Genomic DNA, 20,060 nt, shown 5'->3' with positions numbered 1-20,060 from the left:
GGCATTAAATCAAAACAGACATGAAGGACATGTGTGGAGTCATTGATTATCTTGTGCGCTTTCTTGAGCACTTGTGCACTATTAAACTGTACTAGGGATCTTTGTGTTTTGCCTATAATTTTAGAGCTAAGGTTGACAACACCTTGCAGTCTGTTCTTGTCTTTTTGACAGAGGGATGAAAACCAGCAGATAAATGAAAATGTTAAAATACTTTCAATAAAGGAAGAATAAAACGTGGCCAGAATTCTCTGGTCGACTCCAAAGGAGTTTAGTTTACGAAGACAGTACAGACGCTGATGAGCCTTTTTTACAACAATATCTGTATTGTCACTGAATCTCAGTTTGTCATCAAACACAGTTCCCAGATATTTATAGTTCTGGACAATTTCCACATCAGCTCCGTGGATGGTTGTTGGAGCGATGTCTATGTGTTTTGGTGAGATTACCATTTCTTTGGTTTTGGACACATTTAGATCCAAAAGAGAGCGATCACACCAGTCTACAAAGTCTTGTATTATGGGTCCATGTGATTGGTCTGACTGACTGAGAAGAGATAAGATAACACTGTCGTCAGCAAATTTTATAATATGGTGATTTTTATATTTGCTAAGACAGTCGTTTGTATATAAAATAAAAAGAAAGGAAGAAAGAACACAGCCCTGCGGTGACCCAGTGGAAATTAACACTTTCAGTGCCACGGCCCTTGGGCAAAAGGTTGCTTGCTGTGCCACATAGGCCGCAATGCATTTTAAAACAGTCATATAATTTTTTTAATAATTACTATGTAAACACTGAACACGCACAAATAACGATGAGACTCTCTTCTATCACCTGCAAAAAAAAGTTTATTGATCCCATTTTCCGTTCTTTAGTTATGAGCCGGAGAAGATAGCTTGATTGAACGAAAAACATACCTTTTTTTCTACGAGCTGAGATAATGAGCCTTTTGTGAAATTAAACATTTCAAGCACATCTCTGACTCTGAAGCTAATTTTCTGATGTCTGGGTCTGTCTGGGTGAAGTGTATGCTGCTCTGCTGCTCTCCGTGCTCCCCCCCCCCCCCCCCCTCAACTGCACACGCCTCCTGGGTGTGTCTTATGTGTCTGGTGGCTCTCAGTCTCTGCTGAGTTTGCTGCGCACACACAGTGAATGGTGCGCGACATTCAGCTTTTTGGTTCCGCGTGTGTTTGTCACGGGCTGGCATGCTTCCAGTTCGGAATAATAATGCTGATTATGTGAATGTGCTGTTGCAGCGTACATGGAAGTGCTCAGTTGTGACAGCGGATGCTGCTGCTGGGGGCACAGCTGGCGTTGTGCTCGTTTATGGAGGCACGTCGATGCATACGGACGGATGCAATGCGATTTCCTCATTTTCACCAGTGACTATTTCTGTGTGTTTGGCTCCTTTTTCTCTGATCAGGACAGTGCTGTCGCCACCTAATGGGTTTGTAAAATAGGTTATCGACCTCCAATAGCTACAATATTGTTAGAGGCGACGTAAGAAGCTTAGATCGACACCCCCCCGTCAAAAAAACAATTTGGAGTTATGACGCCATTTGGCGTCGCTGGCACTGTACGGTAAATTTCTAATGACGCCATATGGCGTCGCTGGCACTGAACGTGTTAAGATCGATGGACTGAACCTGTGTAGTTAGTTACTTTGGTACACCATGGACTGAACCTGTGTAGTTAGTTACTTTGGTATACCATGGACTGAACCTGTGTAGTTAGTTACTTTGGTATACCATGGACTGAACCTGTGTAGTTAGTTACTTTGGTATACCATGGACTGAACCTGTGTAGTTAGTTACTTTGGTATACCATGGACTGAACCTGTGTAGTTAGTTACTTTGGTATACCATGGACTGAACCTGTGTAGTTAGTTACTTTGGTATACCATGGACTGAACCTGTGTAGTTACTTTGGTACACCATGGACTGAACCTGTGTAGTTAGTTACTTTGGTACACCATGGACTGAACCTGTGTAGTTACTTTGGTACACCATGGACTGAACCTGTGTAGTTAGTTACTTTGGTACACCATGGACTGAACCTGTGTAGTTAGTTACTTTGGTATACCATGGACTGAACCTGTGTAGTTACTTTGGTACACCATGGACTGAACCTGTGTAGTTAGTTACTTTGGTACACCATGGACTGAACCTGTGTAGTTAGTTACTTTGGTACATCATGGACTGAACCTGTGTAGTTAGTTACTTTGGTACACCATGGACTGAACCTGTGTAGTTAGTTACTTTGGTACACCATGGACTGAACCTGTGTAGTTAGTTACTTTGGTACATCATGGGCTGAACCTGTGTAGTTAGTTACTTTGGTACACCATGGACTGAACCTGTGTAGTTAGTTACTTTGGTACACCATGGACTGAACCTGTGTAGTTAGTTACTTTGGTACACCATGGACTGAACCTGTGTAGTTAGTTACTTTGGTACACCATGGACTGAACCTGTGTAGTTAGTTACTTTGGTACACCATGGACTGAACCTGTGTAGTTAGTTACTTTGGTGTACCATGGACTGAACCTGTGTAGTTGCATTTCTTATCTAGCCAATTCTGTAGACGAGCAACAAGTCTGAAGGCAGATTTGTGTTCTGTATCCACCGATACATTTAGCTGACAGTAAACCCTATGATGTTATGCTATGGCATAACTGATCAACTGATCATCTGCAGATGGCGGAAGTACGTGGCAGTACGTGGCAGTACGTGGCAGTACGTGGCAGTACGTGGCAGTACGTGTCTGTCAGACATGTTACCTGGCTGCGGTTGGCTCCGTGGCGGCTGACGGCTCTGGTGCAGCCACGGGCGGAGGCTCTGCGGCGGCATTGACCTCAGCTGCGTGGTGGAGCATGGCCGCTTGGGACAGGTGCTCCTCTGAGACCGAGGCTGCTGCTGCTGCAGCTGCAGCTGCTGCTGCTGCTGCTTCTGCCTCCATGGCGGTTAGCATGGCGGCGGAGGGATCCGCCTGCAGGACAGGGAGCGGGGTGGTGCCGGGCGCCGCAGCCTCAAGCGTTCTGAAATCACAGCGATGATGAGTGACGGGCCCAGTCACACGGCGTGACCGGCATGTCACTTAGAATAACAGCACAATGTCACTGCGTGGAATGGAAAAGGCTCAGCTCTCTCGTACACGGGCACATTTCTAACAAGCACAAACATTTTAGATGATGGAGCCACTCCCCCACCCATATCCCCCTAGCCACTAATCCTACCCCTCGAATCCCAACTCACCTTCCTCCCTAGCTATGTCCCTTTAACCACTAAACTCACTAAACGTCCATGACTGACTGACTGACTGACTGTCATGACTTCTCCATCTTATGACCCTGACAGGGGCGACTGGCCCAGTGCCGCGGTAAAAACATGACTAGGATTGATATAATGGAGGTGAAATGATTGTCTTGAATCTTCTTGAACAAGCGATGGATGTGTTGTCCTTAATGAGGGTTTCGACAAAGTCATCAATAGTGTAGCGGTGCAGTGTAGCTGAAGATGAACAGTAAGTGCTTACCCATTCTCCTCTGCTTTGATCATGGCTGGAATAGAGAGAAGGAGATGGCTGTTAGGGTACTTGTTACTGTTAGGGTTAAGGTACTTGTTACTGTTAGGGTTAAGGTACTTGTTACTGTTAGGGTACTTGTTACTGTTAGGGTTAAGGTACATGTTACTGTTAGGGTTAAGGTACTTGTTAGGGTATGATGGCTGTTAAGGTACTTGTTACTGTTAGGGTTAAGGTACTTGTTAGGGTTAGGGTACTTGTTAGGGTTAGATGGCTGTTAAGGTACTTGTTAGGGTTAGGGTACTTGTTAGGGTTAGATGGCTGTTAAGGTACTTGTTACTGTTAGGGTTAAGGTACTTGTTAGGGTTAGGGTACTTGTTAGGGTTAGATGGCTGTTAAGGTACTTGTTACTGTTAGGGTTAAGGTACTTGTTAGGGTTAGGGTACTTGTTAGGGTTAGATGGCTGTTAAGGTACTTGTTACTGTTAGGGTTAAGGTACTTGTTAGGGTTAGGGTACTTGTTAGGGTTAGATGGCTGTTAAGGTACTTGTTACTGTTAGGGTTAAGGTACTTGTTAGGGTTAGGGTACTTGTTAGGGTTAGATGGCTGTTAAGGTACTTGTTAGGGTTAGATGGCTGTTAAGGTACTTGTTAGGGTTAGGGTACTTGTTAGGGTTAGATGGCTGTTAAGGTACTTGCTTTCATTTCACAGCACGTTGCAGATGAGAGAAAAGCACAGAGAGAAATGCACTGAAGGAGCCAGCTGTGTTGTGCTTCCTGTGTTTGCCGCTCAAAACCAATGCATGGTATTATCAGTCAAACAGACCAGCGGACAGACAGACACTCATCATGGTTTTTTAAAGCCCATGGCACACCAAACGAACATTCTCAAACAAACACAAACAAACACGAACAAACACGAACAAAGACAAATGTTCGTTTGGTGTGCCATAGCTGTCTTTCCTTGTCTGTTCGTGTTCGGCGATGTTCTGTCATGTTTGCCAGGATTCGACTTGTTCAATCCGGCGTTGTTCGCTGTTCGCTGTTGTCTGGTAACTTCCCATGTTTTCAGTCGCGTATCCATGGAAACGGAGCTCATGCATGCGGTTGTCTGGTCAGAGGCAGAGCCTCCTCTAAATTAACGTTACACGCGACGCAGCAAACATACGTTTCTCTGCCAACCATGTGCCATCACACTGGGCATCAACAACACTAGCGGGAGACTTCTCCCATGCACTCCCGCAAATAAGTAATGTTATGCGCAGCAAGGTTACATAATGAGGGAGAGAGAGAACATCCATGACGGCTAACAGCGAGCTATGCTAATAACTAGCTAGCCGTTCAGAAACACATGTAAACAGCCGTGTGATCACTGAGAACGTCAGTAAAATAAGGAGAGAGCTGCAGGTGCTTATGCAGAACTAGTGCACGATTAAGTGCACAGCGGGTAATGACCCGCTGTGGTGAAGAATATAGCGAGATTAACCAGGTTGATAGCAGAGAAAACACTGTTGCAGCGGCCATGAGCAGGACTTCCAGGCTTTAACTAGTGTTGCCTGTCACATGACGCCTTCAAGGTCCCTCGATAAAGTCTGCAGAAAGATGCAGTTACCTCACCTCTCTCTCAAGAAGCGTCACGTGAGTGTGGCGTTTATGGCCATCTGTCGCTACAAAAGAAATAAACTGGGTGTATCATTGTATTACTCGACAGATGTATAACTAACTTTGTCAGTCTGAGCCATCTTCTATGTGCTGTAACACAGTGCAGTTTCTATTTTTCTGGTGTTTCTTTTTTACATGTTTGGGACTGTTGTGCTGAATATGTTTGGTCGGTGTGCCATGCTTTCAAACAATCTCCAACATCTGCCAACATTCACAGACAATTGTCTGTTGGTGTTTGTTGGTGTTTGTTTGAGAATGTTTGATTGGTGTGCCATGGCCTTAAGGCTTTATCCAGACAGAGATTAGAACACCGTCTAGTCTAGTATTACATTCACGCTGCGCTACTGTCTTTTTCACAACAGGCTCGTCAGCTTCAGTCAGCAGCTCTTTACCTTCCAGATCCTCCAGTTCTTTGGGTTTGGTCCATCTGGACTCCTTGGTCTGGGAGTTGTAATAATAAGGCTTCCCCGTGTCTGACTTGTACTCCTTCCAAGGGCATTTAGACAGCATTTGCTGCAAGTAGATGGGAACATATGAAGTTATGACAGAGTGAAATAACAACACAAGTAGATGGGAACATATGAAGTTATGACAGAGTGAAATAACAACACAAGTAGATGGGAACATATGAAGTTATGACAGAGTGAAATAACAACACAAGTAGATGGGAACATATGAAGTTATGACAGAGTGAAATAACAACACAAGTAGATGGGAACATATGAAGTTATGACAGAGTGAAATAACAACACAAGTAGATGGGAACATATGAAGTTATGATGACAGAGTGAAATAACAACACAGATGTTTGTTTTTGGATCCACATTTTTCTCCCAATTGTACTTGGCCAATTCCACCTGCTGTCCCCGTCGTTGCTCCACCCCCTCTGCCCATCTGGGGAGAGTTGTAAATTAGCCCATCTTCCTCTGATCCATGTGCAGTCGCCTGCCGGTTCTTTGCACCTGATAGCGAGGAACGTCCGATCAATCCGGAGGTAACACGGGGGCTCGAACCCGCGACCCTCGTGTTGGTAGGCAGGGAATCTACCGCTGCACTAGCCGGACGCCCATAACCATACAGATGTTAAGATTCCCATAAAAATAAACGTTGATCTGAACACGAGAATTAATATATACACGTGACAGAAGTAATAAAGGTGCGTTCACACCGACCTATTAAAGTTTTTCGCTGGCATCGAGTTTACATACAAAGTCAATGCAAACGAGCGATTGAGCGTATATTCGCCCGGGAGAAAAATCGATGGCCGTCCGAGCGACAGAGACAGAGCGATAGGGCGAAAATTCGCTCGTCGCCCCAGATGAAATATCCCAACTCGAGCAAAATTTCGCTGCCATCAGTCGCTCGCTGTTCAACGCTGATTGGCTGCCGTGTGAGAGTGAGTCAAGGATCAAACCGCTGGTTTATTGTGTGGCAACAAACCGCATTGACAGCTCATTGACAGGCTGACAGCTGACAGCTGACATGAAGTGAAGCCTGTACTACCGGTATGGAGCTTGCGTTAGGAGCACGCTGATAGGCTTAGCTTGTAAACAACTACGGTGGCTCGTAGTGGACAAACATCATGACATTACATAACGTTATAGCCCCCAGATGTCCGTCAATTCGTGTGCCTGTTGACGAGCGATTTAAACAGAGCGACTCCAAAGGGTTGAATCGAGCGACAGAGAGACAAATAAATATGTGGGTGTGAACACAGCTTAAATGTTTGTACCTCGACGGGAGATTTGAGATCATCCGGTTTCTCCCAGGTGGACTGTTTGCTCTCTGTATTGTAATAATAGGTCTTTCCATCCAGAGATTTATGCTCTGTCCACAGGGACTTCTGAGGAGGACAAGAACAAACAGATCAATCAGCTGCTCTGGGTTATTAAATGAAGTGTTTTGTTTAAAAAACAAACTGACCTATGTCTGTATTTTAAATGGGTTACCAGGGTTACCCTAATGAATATTTAAAGTGTGTATATGATCTAGCTCTCTTGTGCACAAACCTTCTTTGGTTGTTCTTCCTGTGAAGATCCATTTGTGGTACTCTGCAGGACAAAAGAACAGAAGACAAGGTTGATCGACTACAATTACAGGAAGGACAGCACGGCACTGTGTAACTTGGGCACCTGAAGTTACTGTGTAGAAAGGAAAATGAGGTTAGACTTACAACTGTCCCAGGTGCAGGCGCTGTTGGGATAAAAAGATAAATCAGCATAAATCAGATACTTCTGGAGAACAGAAAATAATAACCCAGAATATGATTTGTGAGTAGAGTCTAGATAAGAGTAGACAATGAATGGTCTCACCTGTGGAGTCCACACCAGGCTGCGGAAGAGACCATTTGATTAAGGAAAATTAATACCATATCAACACTGGGACACATTCACGCTGCTGGAAGTCTACATCAACTCCTCATTACCACTGAATAATGAACTTATCTGCAAGACGCATCAATTCCAGTGTTACAATAAATCACACTTGAGAAGGTTTTCTTAATGAGCGCAAAACTCTCAACATGCAAATATATGCTTGTGTTGATAAGATGATGTATAACGGCATCTGGCTGCTGTCAAAATACTTCATACATCAGAGATGCAATTTTGAATAATTTAATTACTCTCCAGTAACCAAACAAAACAGTTCACACAAACAGGATAGACTTGGTTCTGGTCATGGTGCAAAAATGGGCAGAACACCAATATAGAGAGGCAAAGTGACCGCCTACTTCCTGCTTCAGCACTGTACCAGAGATTTTCATCCGCCATTTATTTTCCCATAGACATTTCGTAAAATGCTTATAAAAATTGTTTTACTTGTTCAAACCAACCAGTTCAGTTATATTTAAAAACAGGAGAGACCACATAACATTTCAATCGGACCAAAACGTAAAAGAAATTGCCTATTTAAAGAAAATATTATTTTTATTATTTATTTTTTTTGGGTCCGAGTGAAATGTTCTATGGTCTCTCCCAATTCTAAATATAGCTGAAACGTTTGGTTTGAACAAGTAAAACTATTTTTATACGCATTTTATGAAATGTCTATGGGAAAATGAATGGCGGATGAAAATCTCTGGTACAGCGCTGAAGCAGGCGTCACTTTGCATCTCTATAGTCTTCCTAAAGGGAAGGGGGGGGGCGTCCCATGATGCATTATGTTCCTTTCTAAACAAAGCACGAGCGTTGACCCAAAGGTTGGCCATATGCCAAGGATGACAGCGACGGGCCCAGGTGATGAATACATTGATCATCATTATGTTAGTGATTCACATTTGGACCGAAGCGTTCCCAGAACTGTATGTATTACAGACACACTTAACACATTCACTGCCAGCCGTTTTTTCAATACTAGGGGTGGGAATCGCTGAGTAGCTCACGATACGATATCGTCACGATACTTGGCCCTCGATAACGATATATCACGATACAGCGATACTGCGATAATCGATATATTGGAAGACGATACATCACGATACCTGTGTAACTGAAGAGAAAAAAATACCCCTAAAAGGCAAGAAGCAGGTATTATGTATTTATTAGCAGAATTGACATGAACTCTCTCAGAGTTCACTCACTCACTCATACCATTTTCGATACCACGGAGGAAAAGTTACACATTAAGTCTTTTTATTATTATTATTAAAACAAGAAAACCTATATAACCTACCTACCTATATAATTTCTAAAAGTAGATATTAATGATCAAACATTTCCATTCAGTAGCCTACAGTATTTATGTTTTTGTTTCAACTACAAACATAAATAAACGTCAACTTGAAACTATGTTTGAACTACCACACACAGCATAATATTTTAGCCTGTTTATTAAAAAAAAAAAAAAAAAAAAAAATTTTTTTTTTTTTTTTTTTTTAATAAACATATCGATACTTGGTGCCAGTGTATCGATAACGTATCGCAAGTGGAAATATCGCGATACCGTGAGTATCGATATTTTGTCCCACCCCTATTCAATACTGTAGGTAGGTTCTGCCAAGTTTTTTTTTTGAGGATTCTGGCTCATCTTTCAAGAGCCGAGGATTCTTTTCTGCTAAGATTTTGTGAACACAAATGATCTCAAAAGAACTAATAGAATGTGTGCTTTCTCTGTCTAAAAGAGTTAGTTTGTAGAGTTAGTAGTTATGTAGGCATTAGCAGTAGAATACAGCATGGTTTCAGCGTCTGAAAATTTATTCTGAGATAAATGGCTTTTTGTGAAATTCGATAGAACAGTCACTTTAACCATTTATTTTTGGCGTAAGACGTCAGACATCTAAACAATAGTTTTGAACAGTAATTTCCTCCATAGCAGCAGGAAACCCCCCTCTCCTTCAAACTCCTCCCTCCGTGGGTGTGTCTCTGGTGGCTTTGCAGCGTTTGTCACAAGCGAGGCTCTGCCTGTCTGTGCTGCCTGGCTGCTGGCGGCTGCTCTTTGGGCGAGTCTGCATGAGTCGTTTCGGTTGTGAGCTCAGCTGCAATGAAGCTGCGTGCGATTGTGGGCTTTCTGCGGGTGTTTCAAAGTGTGTTGCACGCATAATCTATTATGCAAATTTGCAATCCCCCACCGCCAGCTCCCAGCGCGATAATGCGCGAAAGCGAAAGCGTTTTCGCCAATCCATTTTACAGTATGAGAGAATGGTTTCCTCGCGCGTTCCCCTGCAGTTTTGGCTCGGCTTTTTCTAGTCTGGAGAGCACTGTCGCCACTTAGTGGGTCGGTGGAATGGGTTGTACACGTTCGGTGGCTCCAATATTTTTATAGGAGACGTGGGGGGCGTTGATCCACGTCCCACCGTCAAAATTTTTTTTTTTTTTTAAGACGAGATATCTCGTCATTGGCAGTCAACCGTTGGATTTTTTAAGACGAGATATCTCGTCAATGGCAGTGAACGTGTTAAGGGACATGATCTTCATATAGCTAGTAGCTACACATATATTCACTTTCATTTTAATCATACCCTGTATTAATGACATCTTTAAGATGTTTCATTACAACTAAGCAGCTTCATTTGATTTCTACGAATATCTCACTCCAAACTTGTATCATACATATATGTATTGTATATTTATATCCAAATTACAGGGGTATATATATCACAGCTCAGCTGTCTAATCCTCTGTAATACTGAATACTGTGATATTAAAAGTTTCATAGGCCTACATCAGTACAGTACAAACACTCAGTTTGCAGTGTTATCTTAGTTGTGCCAATGCTGAGGTTCTCACCTGACAGATTGCAGACTATTTTGATGAAGTGTGAAACAGAGCACTGATGCGAGAGAGAGAAAGTGAGGAGAGTTACCGGTCCTGCTGGTTGCATCGCCGCAGCTGGCATGCGAGGAGGCATCATCATCCCAGGCATCATGGGTGGCATCATGCCTGGCATCTAATAAAAGAAGCGTCATGAAATATTCAGTGACCCGCTCATTTCCATAGCACTTGGGTGCAGGCAGGGGTATTAAGAAAGTGTGAGACAGGGTGTGTGGGCGCCTGAGTGGAAAGGCTATGTGTGACTTGGAGGGGGGGGGGGGACATACACAGTCCACTGAGCCTGTGCCAAACTGCAGTCCCTCACCTCACCACCTAGTGACGCTGGCAGCTGACACCCCACACTGCCACCACATCAGGCCTTTTTATATGTAGAATGGGATCACCACTGGCTACTCCATTAGGCAAGTTAGGCAGATTCACCCCTTTTAAAACTAAAATGTTTGTACAAATCTAATATTTGATCTTCAATCTCTCAATCTTTGCAATCTAACATTTAATTAAAGACTTAAGTAAAATATCTTCTGTCTACATTGTTGCATTTGGATTGCTGCACCCTCTTTCCAGCCCAAGTGGTATAGTCCAACCTGCGCTAAAAATAGCCTACACACTATGTACCACAGACATTGATAGTATATATACCACAGACTATGGCGGGATAATGCGATGGTGAATGGGAGTGACAGCAGCATATTTGTTGGAACTGTGAAACGACAGCTAGCATGGCACAATTTGTGGGCAAAGAAAAAATCAAATCAAATCAAATAAACTAAAATCAAATAAAAGAAAATAAACAGCACAGGTGTCTTCCTCTGAACACCTTAAAGGAGAACTAATGGGCCGTTCCGTTAAAACAGGAATAATGTGGTGTTCAAAGGTCATGAGCTCCGATGGTGACGTCACCTGTGCTCTGGTTTTCTCTGCTGAACTCAGAGGAGCCTCAGCAGCCCCAACCTCAAAAATCCAAGATGGCTGCTCCACGCATCAGCAGTTAAAATAGTAGGAAAATGCTGTTTATTAGCACTTCTGTCTTGTTTGTGTCTCATTAAACCAGCTGTACACACAGCACTGTCTAACTTCTATCTGTGTGGACATGTTCCTGCAGTGTTTGTATGCGCAAAATACCGCCAGTCTGTTCATCTCACTTCAATCATTTTTATTGCAGTAAAATGGGATTGTCAAGCAGACAGACTGACCAAAACCATCCTAAAAACCTGCCATAAATGTTGCATGCACGTGACATTTTGGATAATAAAATATCACGATACTTGGCCTTCGATACGATATATTGCCACAAAATATCGCGATACTATGCTGTATCGATTCCCCCCCCACCCCTAGCAGCCATGTGCCACAGAGGGCTGAGTCTCTGCAGGTTTTCCTTCAACTAAAGTGGACAGAAGCCAATTTCACTGATCAGCACATCTTCAAGCAGAGGGAGGAAATCAGCTGCTGTAGTCTTTGGTTGGAACAACAACCTGTCCTCCATCACACATGGCTGCCCATCCCTGCTAGTGTATGTAATGCAAATTAATCAACAATTATACACAAAAAAGTATGATTTCATGTAAATGTGCTCTATTGACCATGAGTTCCAATAGAAAGCATAAAATGGTGGTAATGGCTTGGAGTGGTGTTGCTAAAAAGGTGTAACACAGAACTAGGTGAAAATGTATGCTTCATGGTGTTTTTATATAAACAGTCAAACCAGAACAACAGGTGTGATTATTTATGAATAAAACGCCAACAATACAATGAAATTGAAATGGTTTCAAAACAGTATCCCAACTAAACTTTGACAAATACCATTATGTGCCTCTGATCTTTAACTATACTCAGAAATAATTCATAATTTCGATTTTTTTTTTAACTGAAAAAGAAGGTATAGTTTAATTTGATGCAAATGAGGTATATTGATCATACATTCCTATAGGAAGTTTAAATTAGTTTTAATGGGTTGGAATGAAGTTGCTAAAAAGGTGTAACACAGAACTGGGTGAAAATGTATACTTCATGGTGCTCATAGTCATAAACAGTCAAACCAGACCGGGTCAATTTGACGCAGAGAACAGGTGTGATTATTTGCTGCCATTAAAAAAATTGAAATAGTTTCAAAACAGTATCCATCAACACATGTGCTTCTGATCTTTAAAATTCAAAATGTCTGCCTTTTTCTCGCTCTCTCTTTTTTTATTTGTATTTTTATAAAAGAAAATGTATATTTTCATGTAAATGAGGTCTATTGACCATAAATTCCAATAGGAAGAATAAAAATGCTGGTAATGGTTTGGAATGAAGTGGGCTAGAAAGGTGCAACACAGAATTGAGTGATTATTTATAGATGCAGTCGGCCTGTGTGGAAACGCCCACAAAACTTTACTTCCGCTATCGTTAGTCCCTTTTACACAGCCTGTGAAAGCCGCGATCGTTGCGGCATCATTACGCCTCACCTCCTGTTTAAAAGTCACAAGGACAGAATGGGGAGTCATTTTGTTACACCTTTTGTTCCGGCAGTGGAGGTAGTATCAGCCCCAAATCAACGTCTGTTTAAAATGGTAACCCGCGGGAAGGTGGATCGAAGGCCAAGGGGGCAGTGGGGGAAACCCCCCAAATATCTCAAAGGGCTGGCTCTCTACACTAAAGGATTGGGGATTCAAGAGCAGGTACATAGATGTCTGTTCAGATGTGCATTTACTGCGTGGGTTGAATCCCCAATCCTGTCTGCCTGGGCTGGGCCATCAGCTAAATGCTAACTATGCTGAATGGGGAGAACGGGAGGATTTCCTCCATGCTGACCGCTTGATCACGTGTCTATGACGAGACACCGCCTGAATGTATACTTTATGCTTGCTTCATAAACAGTCAAACCAGACCGGGTCCATTTGAGCCGGGAGGACAACAGGTGCATGGTCGACGAGAAGACAGACGAGGGTTAAACTAGATTGGTGCCTAACCATCCAATAACCTAACCAACCACCTCCCATAAAAACATGTCATCAACTTGCAGTCAGCATTATTATTTGGCCTACAAATGTTAAATCCTTGATCACCCACTAGCTGCAGGAAAAAAAGTGGGAGGAGCATGTTGCAGAGCTTATATAATAAGCTGTACTGAAACCAAATAAAAAGTATAAATTGTATCTTGTAAGGTGGAGGCTAAAGAAAACCTGCCTGCTCAGTGCTCACACCCCAAATATTAAGAGAAGTCCAATAAAAACTTTTACCGAGCCTCAGACTTGGATTAAGTTTTCTGCAAAGCTCACCTGTGCCATTGGAGGCCCCCCTATAGGTGGCATCATACCAGGGGGCATCATACCAGGGGGCATAGGAGTCATGTTAGGTGGTCGCTGTCCCATAGGGGGCATTCCCATGGGAGGGTAATGAGGCGGCATCCCTGGTGGTCCCATCTACACCAAAGGGGAGGGAGATAAAAATACAACATTGGACTGGATGGAACTTTTGATGGTGAGCTTTAACGTTAAAAACCTAGTAGCTATGTGTGTAGTAATGGGCTACATGCACAACTTCCTGAAATTAGTACAGCTTCTTTATTTCCTGTCATCACTATTGGATGAGATTAACTCACATTTGTGCCAATGACGACAATCGTCGTCAATTCGATTAGTGATTACATCTCCTATAAAAATATTGTAGCTATTGAAGGTGTATAACCTATTTTACGGAGTCATTAGGTGGCGACAGTGCTCTCCAGATTAGAGAAAGGTCCGGAAAACAGCAGGAAAAAGCCCCGTGATGAAAGAGAAATCGCTCATGCTGCAGCCAGAGCCATATAGATGGCTCTGGCTGCAGCTGACGTTGGCTGCGAACAGCAGTCAATCCGCGCCCACAACTGAGCCCCTCTGCCTCTGTCTGTCTGTCTGCATAGTTTCTCCACACGATTAGCCGCCAGAAAGGCAGCACCCGACGCCGAAGGGCCAAACCTTTCTCAGCAGTCCGGTTTGGCTTTTCCGTGTCGCGCTGGGAGCCGGCGCACAAAAACGGAGCGCTCCGAAAATAGACTGGGTGCGTGAGGCTGTGTGTTAGTGTGGGGAGGAGTTTGCAGCTGAGAGGGGGAGAGGGGGGTGGGGCACGCAGGGCACCACACAACTACACCACGTCACTACATCAGAAAATATTAGCTTCAGACTCAGTGAATGTGCTTGAAATGCTTAATTTCACAAAAGGCGGAATATCTCAGGTTCTAATTTGAAACGTCTCTTTTTGCTCAAAACAACCTATCTTCTCCGGCTCATAACTAAAGAACGGAAAATGGTATCAATAAACTTTTTTTTGCAGATGATAGAAGAGAGTCTCATCGTTCTTTGGGCGTGTTCGGTGTTTACATAGTAATATCACACAATATTCTGTGGGCCTCGAGAAATCACTGAAAACGCTCTGAAACTCTGGCACTGGGAGCGTCCGTTCTCCAAAAGTGGCTGGCACTCAATGAGTTAATGTCAGGTGTGCTGCAGTCACAACAATGATCAGGCACACTTGATTAATCAGTTCATCCAATAGTGTAGGACAGGAAATAAAGAAGCTGTACTAATTTCAGGAAGTAAAGAAGTTGTGCATGTAGCCATCACTCTCACATCGTGCTGTCACCAACTTACAAAGGGGGGAGGCATCCCTGAAGGGGGGACGACACCTGGGTAAGGTGGCGCCTGGCTCGGCCCATTATTCGCCTCCGATGAAGACTGCCATAAACAAGAGAGCACGGAGGGTTTAGTTATGGAGAGCAAACATTGGTGTGATGATGAATAGTATAGTTAGCACTGCAGCGTGCTTACTTCAGCAACTTACCATTACATGTCGTTGGCACGCTAACGAACAGTGGGTAGCAACGTTAAAAATCAAACTGAACTCTTGGTCGTTAACGTTACTGTTCGTCTATTTCCCTAAATGACTTCTGATATTATTAACACGGTTTATGAAAAAGCCTAGGTAGCAGCTCTGTATGTTAATGCTAACCTGTTGAAATCCCATTGACCATTGATTCATTTAGCCATGGACTCTGTCTAAATTCTGGTGGCGAATATTCATACGATAACACCTGCTATGGGATGTTAGCATAGAAATGTAACGGTGTGTGTGTGTGGGGGGGGGGGGTAGCTATCGCTTACTAGCTACCAACAATAACATTTAACATTCCAAGACGTAGTCTGAACCACGACCATTATGTGTAGCTGTGATGCCGCTAACAGACTGTACATTGCCGCTAATTTAGCCAAATGCTAACACACTCTGGCTAACCCGTCGTTTTCTACAATACGGTATCATTGATAGAGTCGCTGGGGAACAGAAAGGCAGCCAGTAACAGAAGGGACGTAATTTACGCAGAAACCTTTGAACATTTCTGACCAGTGGTTAACTGTAAAAAACGATTCTTTTGAAAAAGCTGCACTCACCATGTTGACGAGAGGCGAGCATCCAAGGAACTTGGTCACCCCACAACAACGAGCAACGCGATTGGTTCGTTTTCCTCCCAATGCGGAAAGGTCAAAGGTAACGTATCTGTCGCTTCATTCTGCGCAGCCATTGTGCAGAAATGCGCTATTCTGAAACCCATTTGATGATGTTTTGTCTCAGACTCAAATCTGAGGATATTTTTCCTGTTATATATGATTTTGTGATATGATGGTGGATATGATGGACGATGACTCTATGTAGAGAGATAACGGTGTGGAACTGCTATGACCAAAACAGTCCCTAACAGTCACTACAAAGGTGAAGTTTAACAATTCATCAATTTGTTGGTGAATTGTTAACCCCCCCCCCCCCCCCCCCCAAAAAAAGGACCCCAAGTGGTCCCACACTCTGAGCCTTTCAGAGAAATAGAAATGTGCTAAAATATAGTCCAAAAATATAATACATCTAATTTGGAAATCACAAGAAAATGAATTTGCCATAATTTCTGCACATTTATATAGTCTACTCCAGGTTTGTCCAACTAAAATGTTAGTTGTAAAATGCTTAAAATGTCATTAAATCTAACTTAACTAATTTAATGATACATTTAGTAGATTTTATGATCCTCTGATTTGCTCTGAACTCCACATATTCTCACTGCCTTGTTCATAACCTTCCATTCTTTCTTTCTTTCTTTCTTTCTTTCTTTCTTACAAAGCTATGAATGTGTGACATTAGTCCAGCGACTGACATAGGTGCCAATTTTAGATGCTGGAGTAGCTGGTGTTCAGACACAACACATGACCTTGGTGTATTGGAGATAATTTGTAGAACAGGTTGTGATTTTCCAATTCTTGATATATATGTGGCTGCTGGAACAAGCCCAGAGAGTGGGGAATTAGAAAGTGGTCAATCTAGGCTTTTTACCTCTCTAAGTGTCATTCACACTGCTTATGTTGTCTTGAATCTCTTCCTATTTTTGCACAATTGCTCAGAATTCACATGACGCACAATATTATTTTTTCTTTTTCCTCTTCTTCGTCTCATTGTTGTTATTGTCATTCACACTGGATTTCAAGCAGGACACAGCAGCACGTTATTTCACACCATCCAGAACAACAAGGTCAAGCAGCATCTCACCCATTATGAGGGTTAGTCAAACACAAAAGGAGTCTGATGGCCGGATAAACACATTGATTTTGAGAAACAAATGAATCATTTCCATGTAGGCCTATTGGCTGTGCAAGTTATTCATCCAAGATCATCATAGATCATATTATCATATTCTGATAAAATAAAGGATGACTATACAGAGGTAGGGGATGTGGAGCTTATTGTGCTGTGCGGTTGTTGACTGTGAAGTTGTCCCTGGGGTTTAGAGTGGTGCTATTGGAGTGTGACGCATGCAACAAAAGAGTTGTGAAACCAGATGAGCCCACTGAGGTACAGACGCAATCAACTGATCCAAGTGCTGGAGTAGTATTCCCTATCCATTCTCTTAACAAGCCAGAAAGACAGTGAGCAAGGAGACAGTGAGGGCTGCTGATGGATCGAGATACACACTAACGATGGGAGTCAGTCAGCCACAGATCATTACTGCAGAGAAGTAGACAAACCATAAACCACCTGTTGGGCACCAGTGTTATGTAGCTTTAAATAGCCCCTGTGTGTGTGTGTGTGTGTGTGTGTGTGTGTGTGTGTGTGTGTGTGTGTGTGTGTGTGTGTGTGTGTGTGTGTGTGTGTGTGTGTGTGTGTGTGTGTGTGTGTGTGTGTGTGTGAGCACAATAATAATAATAATACTTGGATTTAAAACCGCCTTTCTTAAACTCAAGGATACTGTAGGCTACAATTAAAAAGTAGTAACAAAAGCATAGGGGGAAAAAATTGATTAAAAACAACAGGGATAGCCCTACTCTGGACCCTGGCCCTACTCTGGACCCTGGCCCTACTCTGGACCCTGGCCCTACTCTGGACCCTGGCCGTGCCGTGGAAAGGCGAGGCTGAAGAGGTGCGTTTTCAGTCTGTTTTTGAAGATGAAGATGGAGACGGAGATGGAGTCAGAGCCACGGATGGAGGGTGGGAGGGAGTTCCAGAGCTTGGGAGCAGCAACAGAGAAAGCTTGCCTTGGTCACCAAGGGTGGAACACCTAGTGCAGGGGATGGAGACAATTCAAGTGTCGGAGGAACGGAGTCCACATCAGAATCAGAATCACTTTTATTGCCACAGTATGCAAGATTACATACGAGGAATTTGTCTTATTCTGCAGCGTAGCGCTCATGTCAATATTCAGAGATAAAGAAATAGGAAAAACAACAAAAAGACAAGTGCAAGTGCAGTCCAATATATACAATATATACACGAGTGGAGGAGTGTTCAGTAGGCATGAAATATTAATTTACAGTCCGAGTTAAATGGGCGTTAAATAGACAGTGAATTTACATGAATTTACAGTCCGTTAAATAGGCATTAAATTAAATATGAGTTGCAGTCTAAGTGGTGCACGATGTAGGTAGCAAGAGTAATCTAGTGGTATAGAGTTCTGGTGGAAGAAGCAGCTGTACTTTAAGTGAGGAGTGAAGCCAAAGTGACGGTGGTGGGGGGCCTGATGTCAGTGGGGGGGATTCAGCTGAGTTCAGGTGGGTTCAGGAGGAGGTGGTGGGGTTTGTGGGGGGTGTTGGTAGGTGACCTTGGTAGAAGGGGCTTATGGGCCTTGTTTGTGAGGCTGATGGCGGCTGGGAAGAAGCTGTTCTTGTGGCGAGAGGTTCTGGTCTTGACAGACCCCAGTTTCTTGTGTGCTTTGAAGAGCTCATTAGGGTGGGAGGGGTCGGCCATGATCTTATGAGATCGCTTCAGTGTTCTAGCTGCATGCAGGTCCTGAAGGGATGGCAGGTTGCATCCGATCACCTGCGTGTGTATGGGTGGAGTAGGTCGGTCGGGGTCCAGGCCATGCAGGGATTTGTAGATGAGGAGGAGGATCTTGAAAGTTATGCAATATTATGGGGAGCCAGTGAAGTTGCTGCATACTGTAAATGTAAGGCAAACATCGTATCCTATAGCTATCGCTGCTAGAGTGACCTTCCTTCAGCCAGACAACCCCAACACCTTGTGTCCTTGAGCAACCCGCTGAGTCCCTGCCACCAGGGGGTGCTGTGCTCTGGCTCATCCTGACCTCTGACCTCCCTGGAGGGGGATGAGTGAAAAACACACTTTCCTCAATGCATGTCTCAATACACAAATCAGACATCATCATTCTGCTTGTAATCTTTGGATGCTGCATTTGTTTGGCGACGTATGATCATCTTATTGTTCATTGTTTTGCTTATTTGTTTGCTTAAATAGATTTTAAAACCATTTCACATATAGCCTTAAAACATACACTGCAACTTTGTGGATGGCACAATCTTTGCTAAAGCATGTACTGTATGTATTTCCAACACACTTTCATTGCCTCATTGCTGTGTGTGTGATTGATTCACAGTATAGACACAGTAATGAGGTCGTTAATGTAGCCTGTAGCTGTTTTACTCCATCAAGCATGAGTACGGACCTGCCTATAGGCACTCTGCTCTCATCTAACAATTGGCTTCCTGTCCATGCTCAACAACATTACAGTGACATCTACAGTAAGCTTTTCAGTTTTCTATTCACACTAAAAATAAAGGTTCCAAAATGATTCTTCATTGGGTTGAAACTTAATTGCATTTTAGCTTTATTTGATTTAAGCTTGTAATTTTTTTTCTTTTATAGGTTATTTTTGTTTATGTTGTTGTAATCACGGTGTTGATGGTGTAGGTATCTGTAAATGACAGACCATTTAAGATTCTTTGTGTTCAAGTAAGGGGCAGATACAAAATAAGAATTATATTCTTCTTTCTGCTCCTTTTCAGTCATGAAAAGCATTGATTTCAAACATGTATTGTGATGTATTGTGTGACCAAATTTATATTGTACTATTGTGCATTTTCATGACAGGAACAAATAAAAAAATGAAATGAAATATTTGTTTGTTTTTTGATTGTTTGTTTATTTATTTATTTTTGTATCTGCAGAACTCACAATATACAGTATTTTTTTGTGAAGACTTTTGGGGACATGTTTGTAAAAGAAAAGTCCTCCATTCTTGTTTAAAAAAATATTCAAACTTTTTTTTTAAGCGAGGAAAAAGTCATCTGTTCTTTTGATCAAGGTTAATTTTCTTTGTGACT

General features: G+C 42.9%; 1 protein-coding gene across 1 annotated transcript in view; it reads right to left on the bottom strand.

Annotated features, from left to right (window-relative positions):
• Positions 1–15,879, bottom strand: part of prpf40a (PRP40 pre-mRNA processing factor 40 homolog A) — a 28,786-nt gene extending 12,907 nt beyond the window's left edge. Inside the window, exons 1-11 of the mRNA XM_083641647.1 lie at positions 15,855–15,879; positions 15,060–15,143; positions 13,710–13,853; positions 10,481–10,564; positions 7,492–7,510; positions 7,353–7,372; positions 7,189–7,230; positions 6,912–7,022; positions 5,572–5,692; positions 3,532–3,556; positions 2,777–3,034 (exon numbers count right to left, since the gene is read on the bottom strand). Of these exons, the coding sequence (XP_083497773.1) occupies positions 2,777–3,034; positions 3,532–3,556; positions 5,572–5,692; positions 6,912–7,022; positions 7,189–7,230; positions 7,353–7,372; positions 7,492–7,510; positions 10,481–10,564; positions 13,710–13,853; positions 15,060–15,143; positions 15,855–15,857 (911 nt within the window). The 5' untranslated portion in view covers positions 15,858–15,879. The remainder of the gene's footprint in view (positions 1–2,776; positions 3,035–3,531; positions 3,557–5,571; positions 5,693–6,911; positions 7,023–7,188; positions 7,231–7,352; positions 7,373–7,491; positions 7,511–10,480; positions 10,565–13,709; positions 13,854–15,059; positions 15,144–15,854) is intronic.
• Positions 15,880–20,060: the final 4,181 nt, after the last annotated feature.

This window comes from Poromitra crassiceps (genome assembly GCF_964638095.1).
Source record: "Poromitra crassiceps genome assembly, chromosome: 8".
In the NCBI taxonomy this organism is placed as follows: Eukaryota; Metazoa; Chordata; class Actinopteri; order Beryciformes; family Melamphaidae; genus Poromitra; species Poromitra crassiceps.
The sequence above is the reverse complement of the archived record's forward strand: the minus strand, read 5'-3'. Positions and strand labels throughout refer to the sequence as shown.